Raw genomic sequence first — 13731 nt, 5'->3', positions numbered from 1 at the left:
TATGAGCCACCTATATGCTGCCTGCAGGAGACTCACCTTAGACCTAAGGATAGCAACAGATTGAAAGTGAAAGACTGGAAAAATATATCCCTCACATTCAAGAACAACAACAAAAAAAGCTGGAGTATCTATACTTATATTAGATGAAATACACTTAAAAGACACTAGTAAAGTACAATCTGAGGAGGAACTCAGGAAAAAAAATTCCATTTACAATAGCAACTAAAAGAGTCAAATATTTAAGAATAAACTTAACCAATGATATAAAGCACTTATATTCAGAAAATTAGAACTCATTGTTAAAAGAAGTCAAAAAGCATTGTAAATCCTCACAGGGCCCACTGGATGGAATGGAGGAGAGTATGGGCTATGATGTGAACCAATGTATATGAGGTGCAGAGGTGCCCAAAGATGTACTTACCAAATCCAATGGATGTGTCATGATGATGGGAACGAGCGTTGTTGGGGGGGGGAGAGGGGGGGGTGGGGGGATGGGGTTGAATGGGACCTCACATATATATTTTTAATGTAATATTATTACAAAGTCAATAAAAAATAAAAAAATTTAAAAAAAAAAAAAAAGAAGAAGTCAAAAAGACCTAATAATTGGAAGAACAGTCCATACTCATGGACTGGAGGACTAAATAGCATTAAAATGTCTGTTCTACCCAAATTTATATACAGATTCAATGCAATCCCAATAAAAATTCCACCAGCAGTTTAAAAATAAATGGAAAACATGATTATCAAATTTATTTGGAAGGATAAGGGGTCGTGAATAACCAGAAACATCTTAAAAAGGAAAAACAAATTTGGAGACTCTCACTTTTGGACTTTAAATCATATTACCTCTTTACAGTGGTAAAAATAGCATGGTACTGGCATAAAGACAGACATACAGATCAATGGAACTGAATTGATGGTTAAGAAACAGAGACTCACATCCATGGTTAAGTGATATTTCACAAGCCTGTCATACCCACACAGCTCGGATAGAATAGTCCTTTCAACAAATGGTGCCGAGAAAACGGAATACCATAGCCAAAAGAAGGAAAGAGGACTCCTAACTCACACCTTATACAAAAATTAACTCAAAATGGATTAAAAAAAACTACATATAAAAGCAAGAACAATAAAGCTTCTAGAAGAAAATGTAGGAAAACATCTTCAAGACCTGGTGGTAGGTGGTAGATTCTTAAAGGAGATAAGAGGAGGACTGAGATGGACTACTGATGTTTAATGTATGTATAAGGTTTAATTAACTTAATTGTAAAAGTGTGGAAATGCATAGAGTGGATGGTAACACATTATAGTGAGTAACAGCAGGTTTATAAATCAGAATGTGGCTGAAAAGGGTAGTCTAGGGACATAAATGCCATTTGAAAGAAAGCTAGAGAGTAATCTAAGAATTGAATAACACAGTAAACCAAGAGGTGGATGAGAATTGTGGTTGATGGAACAGATGTGAGAGTGTCCTTTGTGAGCTAGAGCAGATGTACATCACTACTGCAGGGTGGTGGGAATGTGAAGAAGTATGGGAAAAATACAATTGGAGTGACTTATGGACTGTGGTTAACAGTAATAATATAACATTCATGCATCTAAGGCTAAAGATGTACTGTGTTGAAAATGTTCCTCCACTGTGTGATGTGTTGATAGAGGGGTGTTGTATGGGAATTCAGCACAAGTACATAATTGTTTTGTAAGTCTAGAGTTTGACAATATTCTTTCATAATTTGTAAAAAAATGTCTCACAAAATGCAAGGTATTGGTGGTGGCTTGATATATGGGACAACTGTATGAGGTTATACATATTTGGTGTGTTAAGTTCACAACTTTTACTATACACTTATTGTTTATGTATGTCCATATATAAATGATATTAAATAATAATAATAACAGGGTGGGTTGGGGGAAAATACACCAAATGTGAGATACTTTGGTTGGTAGTAATATTTTGGTAGGATGCTCTTTAATCATTAGTTAAAAATGTTTCACAACAATGTAAAGTATTGTTGGTAGGATGAGGTATGATGTCCCTGTATGATGTTATGTATGTTTGTTTTATAAGTACAGAACTATTACTATACATTTATTGTTTATGTATGTTCATGTATGTGGATATACTTCAATAAATTGAAAAATATATATATACAGAAAAAAAAAAGGAAGCTCAACAGTGGAAAAAAAAAAAACACTGGGAAGCAGATGTAGCTCAAGTGTTTGAGTTCCTACTTACCATATGGGAAATTCTGGGTTCGGTTCCCAGTGCCTCCTAAGGAAGACTAGCAAGACAACAAGCTAACTCTGTGGACTGGTGTGGCAAGCCGATGCAACAAGATGATGCACCAAAAGGACACAAAGAGGAAAACACAATGAGAGATACAACAAGGCAGGGAACCAAGGTAGCTCAAGTGATTCAGCGACCCTCCCATATGGGAGGTCCCAGGTTTGGTTCCAGTGCCTCTTTAAAAGAAGATGAGTACATAAAGGAACAGACACAGTAAGCTCAAAACAACGAGGGAGGGGGGGAGAAATAAATAAGTTAATCTTAAAAAAAAAAAAGGTAACCACTATTATTAAGTTACTTCCACAATGTATATGAATATATATGTTTACATATGTGTTTATATATGTGTGAATAAGGTTTTTAAAATAAAACTTTATACATTCAAAAGGGATCATATTGATTTTTTTCATTTAATAATTTATCAGCAGAGGTCTTTTTTTTAATTAATTTTTTCACAGATGTGTTTCATATAGTGAGTTATCTAAACCACTTTCCTTCTAGATCAGCAAGAAAGTTACTGAGGATGTGCACAAAATGATGTTTTTCAACTGCATATGTCTGAGTATAATAAAACATTTTCCAATGTCTTATTGGTAGTAAAATGTTTAGGCTTTTCCCCAAATTCTACAATATATCTGCAACAGAACATTATCCTCAAATTCTCAAAATAATATAAAAAATAGCTATGTTATATGCTTTTCCACAATAGAAGTTATTCATATTTTTAATGTTTCCTGGAAAAATATATTTAGAGGTACAACTTGAAACCAGAAATATGCCTTATGAGGTAGCATGGCATGGTAGGGAAAATATGGGTTTTAGAGTAAAAAGATCTGAATTTTAATCCTGACACTGTCACTACTACTTTTATCACCTTGAGCAACTAAATTAAGGTTCACTTTCTCACATGTATAACAGAGATGATGGTATCTTTATTTCAGATTGTTCTGTGAATTACATGAGGCAATACAACATCATCTGGCACACAGTAGACACTGTTAATTTCTGTTTTGTTTCCTTACAATGGAATTAGGAATTCTCCAGTAACTTCAAACTTCTTATAGACTGTAAGTAGAAGAGGGCGGGAGCAGGGAATAAGATTCATGGAGGGAGATAGTTACATGTACTTGATGATTAGAAATGATAAGGGACCTAAAAAGCTTCTTCGTTCTCATAGGTCCATGAATTGGCCATTTCCTTTGCTTTATATGGTTTCCATCTGCGGATTTCATTTAGGGTTTTGTTTTTTCCCTCTTCCCCTAGGCAACTGCAAGACTGAATTTAGTCCTACTTGCTCCCCCTAAAGTAATAGGATTAAAACAACAATAATATGGGAAGCGGAGGTGGCTCAACTGATAGAGCATCTGCCTATCATATGGAGGGGCCTCCTGACCCATGTGGTGAGCTGGCCCACGCACAGCGATGTCCTGTGCAAGGAGTGCCATGCCACACAGGGACGCCCCCACACAGGGGAGCCCCACATGCAAGAAGTGTGCCCTGAAAGGAGAGCCACCCCGGGTGAAAAAAGCACAACCCTCCTGGGAGTGGCGTCACACATAGAGAGCTGATGCAGCAAGATGACGCAACAAAAAGAGACACAGATTCCCAGTGCCACCTGATAATACAAGTGGATGCAGAAGAACACACAGCAAATGGACACAAAGAGCAGAAAATGGGGGGGGGGAAGGGGAGAGAAATAAATAAAAATAGATCTTTAAAAACAACAACAACAAAAACCATGATAAAAAACCAAACTTCTAGAGATTGACTTCTGGAATGGCCAAGTGAGGACCTCACTGAACTGCTCTCCCTTCAAAACAACAAAAATATTGGCAAAAAAACCCCAAAAGCAACCATTTCAGAACTCTGGCAATTAATGAAAGGCAAAGAATAAACTGAAAAATCATTTGAAAGAAACTACTAAATCTTGATGTCCTGGAGAAAAACAGCATCTGAGCCACCTAAGGTGGAATGTAGTCTGGAGATAACATAATTAATGAAAATGCTGGATTCTAATCCTGTCTCTATTGGGTGGGGGATCTGTAACCTGTTACTTTATCCCTTAGTTCAAGTTTGTTGTATTTTTTTTTACCATAATTGCCTGTGACAATTAAATAATCTAATATGATAGTAATAATGAAAAATACCCTTGAGTACATAAGCAAAATATATTTACATAAGAAAATTTGTTAATTACATTTCTACCTTACATATGGATATCATTATTTGCAATCAACCATTTAATGGACTTTGCTCTGAAACTGGGTTTTACATTTCCATGTAACTACTTACGAAATTTCTAAATTTCATACCATATATAAAAATTAACTCAAAATGGATCTATGGCCTGAATGTATGAGTAAGAATCATAAAACTCTTAGAGGAAAACATAGAAACCATCTCATGGGCTTGGATTTGGCAATGGATTCTTAGATCTAACCAGAAGCATGAATAACAAAAGATAAAATAGATAATTTTAATAAATATCAAAATTAAAAATGTTTGTGCATCAAAGGATACTATAAAGAGAATAAAAAGACAAGGCAGAAAATAGGAGAAAATACTAGAAAATATTTGCAAATCATATAACTGATGAGGGTTTAAAATCCAGAATATAAAACTCAACAAGAAGAGGACAACTCAATTTAAAAGTGGACAAAGGATTGGAATAAACATTTCTCCAAAGAAGATATACAGGTGGCCAATAAGCATATGAAAAGATCCTCAACATCATTAAACATGAGGGAAATGCAAATCAAAACCACAATGAGATACCACTTCATACCCATTAGAATGGCTATTAAATAAGAAGTGTTGGTAAGGATGTGGGAGAAAATGGAACCCTCATGTATTGCTGGTAGGAATGTAAAATGGTGCAGATGCTGTGAAAAATTGTTTGTTGGTTCCTCAAAACACATACCATATGGCCTGGCAATTCTTAGATAGATATCCTAAAGAACTGAAAACAGGAACTCAAACAGATACTTGTTTACCAATGTCTATCACAGCATTATTCACAATATTCAAAAGGTAGAAACAACTCAAATGTCCATCAATGGATGAATGGATATACAAAATGTGGTATATAAATACAATGGAATATTTTTCAGCCTTAAAAAAGGAATGAAGTTCTGATACATACTACAACATGGATGAAACTTAAAAACATTATGCTAAGTAAAATAAACCAGATACAAAAGGACAAATACCGTATGATTCCCATTTATATGAAATATCTAGAATAGGCAAATACATAGAGATGGAAAGTAGACTTATGTTACCAAGGTCTAGGGGTAAGGGGAGGAAAGGGGAGTTATTGCTTTAATGGGCCCAGGGTTTCTGTTTGGGGTGATGAAAAGGTTTGGAAATAGAAAATGGTGATGGTTGCCTAACATTGTGAACATCAATGCCACAGAACTATATATGCTTAACAATGACTAAAATGGCATAGTTTATATTATATATACTTTATCACAGTAAATTTTTAGTAAGAGAAAGATAAGAGAGAGACATAAGAGTTGAGGCAGTTAGCATAGGGAAAGAGGGAAGGCAGCTGGGACCCAGCAGAGAACATGGTTGTAACATCCCGCCTGGAAACCCCCTGCTACTAAGAACAAAGCCAGAAAGATGCCATCTAAACCCTGGCCACAAGGTCCCATTTGGAACTCTTTCTGGCGTTAAGGGGAAGCCCTGGATAAGGCCAAACAACAGGCCTCCACTGAGCACTGACAGGTGGGGCAACCAATCAGAACAGCAAACGGCTGGGGCTCCTCCCCAACATTAGGAAAGGGGAGGAGGAAAGGCTTTAGAAAGGTCCAACCAGGGGCCCCACATGCATGTCTCACCCTGTAGTACACCCACAGCCATGTCCAGGGATGTGTACCTTTTTTCTTTTGTTTCTTAACAAATTCTTTCCTCCCCTGCCGACCCTACAGTGTGCCTTAAAATTCTTCAGAAAAAAATTCTTTTTCTGGGACCTCGTATGTAGGAAGCCGGCACTCAATCACTGAGCCATATTGACTTCCCTGAGTTGGTTTTTTCATTTGATTTGCTTGATGTTTGTTGTCTGTTTTTTTCAGGAGGTACCTGGAAACAAACCCAAGACTTCTCATGTGGGAGGCTGAAGCTCAACCACTTGAGCCACATCTGCTCCCCTTCAAAATTCTTTTATGTGACATAGCCAAGAAACTAGATGCTCAGAGCCCAGAGCATCTTGCTAACAAAGTGACAGTAATGTAAAAATTGTAACTTGGCATTAGTGAAAGTAGTGAAATTCTCCAACTAAGAATTTCTCTGCACTGAGCCTTACTCTTTCCAATACATTTCTAAAAGGACAGTTTCTGCTCCTTCCTCTATATTACTGTAAGCTGTCTCTCACACCTTGTTGCTTTAGAGTATCCTTTCTTTAAAATGCCATGCTACAATTAAAATGCCTTTCTTCTTCTGACTTCAAAACAGCAATTTAAAACCTAATTTTACCCCAAACTATCTATCCATACAGTACTGTAAATGTAAGAGCTTCCAAATATATACCATATTACAGCATAATGGATTTACTTGGATTTTACTTTTGAATCATCAAAAATAGCTAAAAATGATTTTAGTTAATTCGAATTAAATTGCACAGGGGAAAAAAAGAATCAAATACTAAAACATGCTTTACACAAAGGTAGAAAAACATCTTACCTTAGGAGAAGTTGAGAGATCTCTTCCTACAGAAACAACTGCATTTTCACTTACTCTTCCTGTCTTCGGTGAGATGACTGGTGGGGCTGGGGCCTGTCTTTTCACTTTACTTTCAGTTTCCAGTTCTTGAATTGGACTTACCAAATTATTTGGAGGAGGAGTTGGCTTAGGTTCATAAAAAGGATTTGATCTAAATGAAAGATGAATTATAATCAAATGTCTATCCAAAACTGTTTTATTTACTTCTGAGTAAAATAAAACAAGTTCATTTTAAAACCTGGAGCACTGAAAACAATTTAAAAAAACAACAACCAAAATCAGTGATAACTTACAGTTCAGAAACAATCACTGTTAATGTGTTGGTCCATTTTTATCCAGATTAAAATAAAAATTTTCCCCTTTAAAAAGGAATTTTTTAAAAAGTAGATCAGCTCTATTGTATATAGATCCCTAGAAAAATGTTTATAATTATAGTAAATCTTATATATTCTCCACAAAAAAGAATAGGAAATGAGATGTAGAAATGCCAATTTATTTTCTTTTTACAGCCTGCCCCCAATGAAAATTTCTTCTTACATTTCATTCCTCCATTTCGGTTAAATTCCCTTCTCATAATGGAACATTATGAGAACATTTTAGTTTAGCAGTTCATTCAAAGAGGATTTGAACATTTTAGTTTAGCAGTTCATTTGAAGAGGATTTGTTTAATAATAAATTCTTTCAGGCTTTGAAAACATCTATTTCAGCCTCACTCTTAATTGAGTTTATATGGGTAGTTGTCAGCTATTTTATCTCAGTGTTTTGAAGACACTGTCTTCTGCTTTCCCTTGTTAGTATTCAGTTATCAACTGACAGCCTCAATGTATTGCTGCTTGGTAGGTCATCTGTAAAATTAGGTTGCTTTTAAAATCTTCTCTTAATTTCTGGTATTGAGCAATTTTACTATGATGTATCTAGGTATCTAGATAGATTTCTTTTAATTTATCCTGTTTCACATGCCTTGTATTCCCTGAGTCTGAAGATTCATGTATTTTGTCACTCCTGAAAAATTACCAGCCATTATCTCTTTGATAGCCTATTTCCATTTTTTTCTTTAGAAAATCTTATTAGGTAGATGTCAAATGTTCTACCTGTGATGTTTCCTAACCTCTTTACCTCTTAACAAATCTTTATTCCTCCTGTGCTATATTCTGCATAATTCTCTCACATCTATGATCCAATTCAACTTTTCTCTCTTCATTTGTGTCTAATGTGATATTCAATTCTCCATATATATAGATCTTTTCAAAGATTTATTTTATTTATTCCCCCTGCTTGCTGCTTGCTTGGCTGTCTGCTGTGTCCATTCACTATGCGTTCTTCTGTGTCTGCTTGTCTCCCTTTGTTGCGTCATCTTTCTGTGCCAGCTCTCTGCCAGCGTGGGTTGCCAGCTCTCTGCGGATGCGAGCCATCAGTTCTCTGTGGTATGGGCCACCTTGCCTTCACAAGGAGGCCCTCAGAATCGAACCTAGGGCCTCCCATATGGTAGACAGCAGCCCAATCACTTGAGCCACATCTGCTTCTCAACTCCATATATTTTTAATTTCAATAAATGTATTTCTTTTTATGTCTCTGCGTATAATACCCCAGGTATCAGAGATTTGAGTCATTAATCATTAAAACATATTTACTTTACAGTCTCTGATAAATCTATTATTCGATGTACTTGCATGTATAATCCTGCTATTTCTTTTCTTTGCTGTCTTCTTTTCCTTGGCAAATTGTTTCCCTGAGGGTTGTGTAATTTTAAATTGTGAGCTCAGGGCTTAACTGAGGAAATTCTTTGTAGTCTGAGCTGAGAATGCTACTCCTCAGAGTATTTTATGCTTGCATTTGCCAAGTACTTTAGGAACCATTTTGTGCTTTGCTTTCCTGGCTTGGAGATTCCCAGACCATCCTGCTAATTTAATTTTAAATCCATGTGAGTTAAGAGGATTATGGGAAGATGGAAGAGCAGGAAGCTCCAGGAATCAGTCCTTTCACCAAAACAACTATTGAACTGGCAGCAACTGGTTGACTCAACTATTTGAAACCCTAGAATCTAATGCAACACTGTGCAGCATCCAGGGAAGAGCTAGAAGAAGAGGCTGGTAAATTGCTGTAAATTTCAAACTCTGTGCAGCAGCCACAATCTCCCCACTGTGTGGCATGCAGCAATGGAGACTGCAGCCCAGATTGCTAGGGGCATGGTGGGCTGGCTATAAGTCCTAGTCCTCCAAAATCCAGGTGAGTGTAGTTTGATAACAGAGATAACTGCTTTTGCTCAGCTACTTCAGATCATTGGAGAGCCAGCTCTGAGAGCAGTCATTGTTCCAACTCCCCTTAGGCAAAAGCAGCAGAAGAGTCTTAAAGAGGCAATACCTTTCTTTTCCTCTTTTCTCTTTCCATTTCCATTTCCCACTTGGGAAAGAGAAAATAGGAAAAGTTGCATTTTCCAGCCCTCAACAACAACAAAAAATGTAGCAATTCCAGAGATAATAACATTCAGAATGTCCAGTTCTCAATCAAAATTTACAAAATACAAAGAGAAACAGGAAAGTATGGTCCATTTTCAGGGAAAAAAGAATTAGCTAGAAACCATCCCTGAAGAAGTACATACATTAGAACTACTGGTCAAAGACTTTAAATCAATTCTAAAATATGTTCAATGAGCTAAAGGAATCCATATACAAAGAGCTAAAGGAAATTAGGAAAATGTTATTTGAACAAAATAAAGAAATGGAAATTATAAAAAGGAACCATACAAATTTTGGAACTGCAAAGAACAGTAATTGAAATGATAAATTTATTAGATGGATATAACAGAAGAGTTGAACAAGCAGAAGAAAGGATCAGTAAAGCTGAAGACAAGATAACTGAAATTATCCAGTGTGAGGAACAGGAAGAAAAAAGAATGAAGAAAAATAAATAGAGCCTGAGGAACCTGTGTGATACTATAAATCATACCACAAATGTTATCACTGAAGTCACAGAAGGACAAAAAAGAGAAAGGGGCAGAAAAGGTATTTAAAAAAAAAAAAAAGGCTGAAAACATCCAAAAGCTGATTAAAGACATGAATATACATACCCAAGAAGCATGATGAACTCCAAGCAGGATACTCTAAGAGATTTACACAATAGCACATTACAGTGAAATTGTAAGAAAAGACAAAGAAAGGATTTTGAAAGCAGCAAGAGAGAACTGACTTGTCACATTCCAGGTGTTCCCAAGAATATTAACAGTGGATTTCTAATCCAAAACTATGGGCACTGGAAGACAGTGGGATGATATATTTAAAGTCTTAAAGAAAAAAACTGTCAACCAAAAACTCTATATCCAGCAAAATTACCTTTAAAAAATGAAGGAATTAAGACATTTATAGATAAACAAAAGCTTAAAGAGTTAATTGTCAGAAGATCTACCCTATAAAAAAGGGTAGAGAGAGTTCTTCAGGATGAAATAAAAATGGACAGTAACTAAAAACTATAAGAAGAAACAAAGAACACTGGTAAAAGTAGCTATATAGGTAAATACAAAATCCTGTATTACTGTACTTTCGGGTTGTAAGTGCTTTTTCTCTCTTATATGAATTAACAGGCCAATGTGTAAAATAACACTTTAAATCTATTTTGGGCATACAATATAAGAAAATGAATGTAATATGAGAAAACAATAGAAAGTTGGAAGGAAGGAGATATATATGAGATGAGACTTCATTTATCAGAAACTAGGTGGTTACTAGTTGAACAAAGTTATTATTGGTTTAAAAGTTAATTTTAATTACAAAGGTAACCACTAAGAAAATAATGAAAAAAAATACAGAAAAAGAAGGGAATGAAAATGGTACACTAAAAATAGGTAAGTAAACATAAAAAAGAGGAAGCAATGGAGGAGTTGAGGAACAAAAAAACCATATAAGATATACAGAAAACAAATACCTAAATGGCACATTTAAATTCTTCCTTCTCAGTTATTGCCTTAAATGTGAATGGAGTAAACTCCCCTATTAAAAAGGAAGAGATTAGTAGAGTGGATGAAAAAGCATAATCCACCTATATGCTGTCTACGAGAGACACACTTTAGGTACACAGGCACAAAGAGTTCAAAAGGCGGACGGGGCAGAAAAAGATATTCCATGAAAATGGTAATCAAAAGAGAGCCAGAGTAGCTATATTATTGTGAGACAAAATAGACTTTAAGTAAAAAAAGATTAAAAGAGAGAAAGGATATTTTATACTGATGATTCAGTCCATCAAGAAGATATGATTATAAACAGGCATGTACCTCACAACACAGCCCTAAGAATATATGAAGCAAAACCAGACAGAATTGAAGGGAAAAATAGATAGCTCTACAATAATAGCTGGAAACTTCAATATACCACTTTCAATAATTGATATAACATCTAAACAGAAAACCAATAAAGAAAAGGAGGACTTGAACAACACTATTAATCAATTAGACTTAACCGACATTTATAGAACACTCCACCCAACAACAGGCAAATACACATACATCTCTAGTGCACATGGATCATTCTTCAGGATACAGCATATGTTAGACCACAGATCAAATCTTAATAAATTTTAAAATATTGAAATCATACAAAGTATCCACTCTGACCAAGTGGAATGAGGCTAGGAATCAATGACAGAAGGAAACTTGAAATTTTGCAAATATGAGGAAATCAAAACAGAGAGACAAAGAAGAAATCACAAGAGAAAGCAGGAAATACTTTGAGATGAATGAAAATGAAAACACAATATACCAAAACTTAGGGGTTGCAGTAAGGCAGTCCTCAGAGGGAAATTTATAGCTCTAAATGCCTCCATTAAAAAAAGATCACAAATTAAAAGCCTAACTTCACACATAAAGAAATTAGAATAAGAGCACACTTAACATAAAGTTAGCAGAACTAAGGTAATAGTAAAGATTAGAGCAAAGACAAATGAAATAGAGCCTAGAAAAACAACAGAATAAACAAAACCAAAAGTTGGTTTTTTAAAAAATAAAAGTGACAAAACTTTAGCCAGACTGACACAGAAAAAGGGAGAGAAGATACAAATAAATCAGTATTGAAAGTGGGGACATTACTATCAACCTTACAGAAATAAAAAGTTATAAGAGAGTACTATGGATAATCATTGCCAACAAATTATAAAACCTATAGGAAATGAACAAATTTCTAGAAACATCAAATTACTTAATCTGACACAAGAAAAAATAATCTCAATAGACCTATAACAAAAAGAGTCTGAATCCATAATTAAAAACCTCCCATCAAAGAAAAGTCCAGGACTGATGGTTTCACTGCTGAATTCTACAAAAACATATAAAGAAGATTTAACACCAATTCTTCTCAAATTCTTCCAAATAGAAGAGGAGGAGAAATTACTTAACTCATTCTATCAGGCCAGCATTACCTGATATTAAAGCCAGATAAAGATATAACAAGAAAGGAAAATAAAGACTGTAGCAGTTGGTATAATTGATGAATTCCAAAAAGAAATATTGGATTATGCTTGTAATCTGATCTGTGCCCGGGCATGACTGAGTTATGATTAGGGTGTTGGCAAATAAAAGGCATGGCAAAGAACAGAGTTGAGGGTTTTCTGATGTTGGAGTTTTGATGTTGGAGTTTGATGCTGAAGACTTAGGCTGGAGCCCCAGGAAGAGAAACAGAGCCATTTGCCTGATAGTCTACAGCTGACCTTGTGGAGAGAGGCAAAGCCTAGAGAGCCTCATAGTCTACAGCTGACTTGTGGAGGAAACAGAGGAGCTGAGCCCAGAGAAGCCCAGAAAGCCTGAACCCTTGCAGACGTTGGCAGCCATCTCACTCCAACCCATGGAAATAGACTTTGGTGAGGGAAGTAACTTATGCTTTATGGCCTGATACCTGTAGGCTCCTACCCCAAATAAATACCCTTTATAAAAACCAACCAATTTCTGGTATTTTGCATCAGCACTCCTTTGGCTGACTAATATACAGACCAATATTTATTGTGAATATAGATGCAAAAATCCTCAACAAAATACTTGCATACCAAATCTAAAAATCTCTTAAAAGGATTACAACATGATCAAGTAGGATTTATTCCAGAAATGCAAGGATGGCTCAACATAAGAAAATCAATTAATGTAACAGACCACATTGGTAGAATGAAGAGAAAAAAAACCACATGATCTTTTCAGTTGATGCAGAAAAGGCATTTGACAAAATTCAACATTTTTTCATGATAAATATACTCAGAAAAATAGGAATATAAGGGAACTTTCTTAACATGACAAAGGGTATTTAGGAAAAACCCACAGCAAATATCATACTCAATAGTGAAAAATCAAAAGCTTTACCTCTAAGATCAGAAACAAGATAAGAATGTTGGCCTCACCACTGTTATTCAACATTGCACTGGAAGTTCTAGCCAGAACAATCAAGCAAGAGAAAGAATTACAGACATCCAACTTGGAATGGAAGAAGTCAAATTATCCCTATTTGCAGATGCCATGGTCATATATATATAGAAAATCCCAGACTCCACAAGAAAGCTACTAGAACTAATGAAAGATTCAATAAAGTTGCAGGGTACAAGATAAACATGCAGAAGTCAGTCTGGTTTCCATATACCAGTAAGGAAAAATCTGAAAAGGAAATCAAGAAAGCAATTCCACTTATAATAGGATCTAAAAGTATAAAATTTCTAGGAATTAAATTAACCAAGGAGGTATATGACTACTC

At 35.4% G+C, this 13731-nt stretch overlaps 1 protein-coding gene across 18 annotated transcripts in view; it reads right to left on the bottom strand.

The window, feature by feature from the left end:
• EHBP1 (EH domain binding protein 1) overlaps positions 1 to 13731 on the bottom strand; it is a 524220-nt gene that overhangs the window by 179900 nt on the left and 330589 nt on the right. For all 18 annotated transcript variants that reach the window (XM_058278659.2, XM_071208862.1, XM_058278647.1 and 15 more), the window contains one exon: positions 6977 to 7166. In XM_058278659.2, coding sequence (XP_058134642.1) covers positions 6977 to 7166 — 190 coding nt within the window. The remainder of the gene's footprint in view (positions 1 to 6976; positions 7167 to 13731) is intronic.

The sequence above is a fragment of the Dasypus novemcinctus genome, chromosome 17 (assembly GCF_030445035.2).
Source record: "Dasypus novemcinctus isolate mDasNov1 chromosome 17, mDasNov1.1.hap2, whole genome shotgun sequence".
Taxonomy (NCBI): Eukaryota; Metazoa; Chordata; class Mammalia; order Cingulata; family Dasypodidae; genus Dasypus; species Dasypus novemcinctus.
This window is presented reverse-complemented; position numbering and strand designations above follow the sequence as displayed.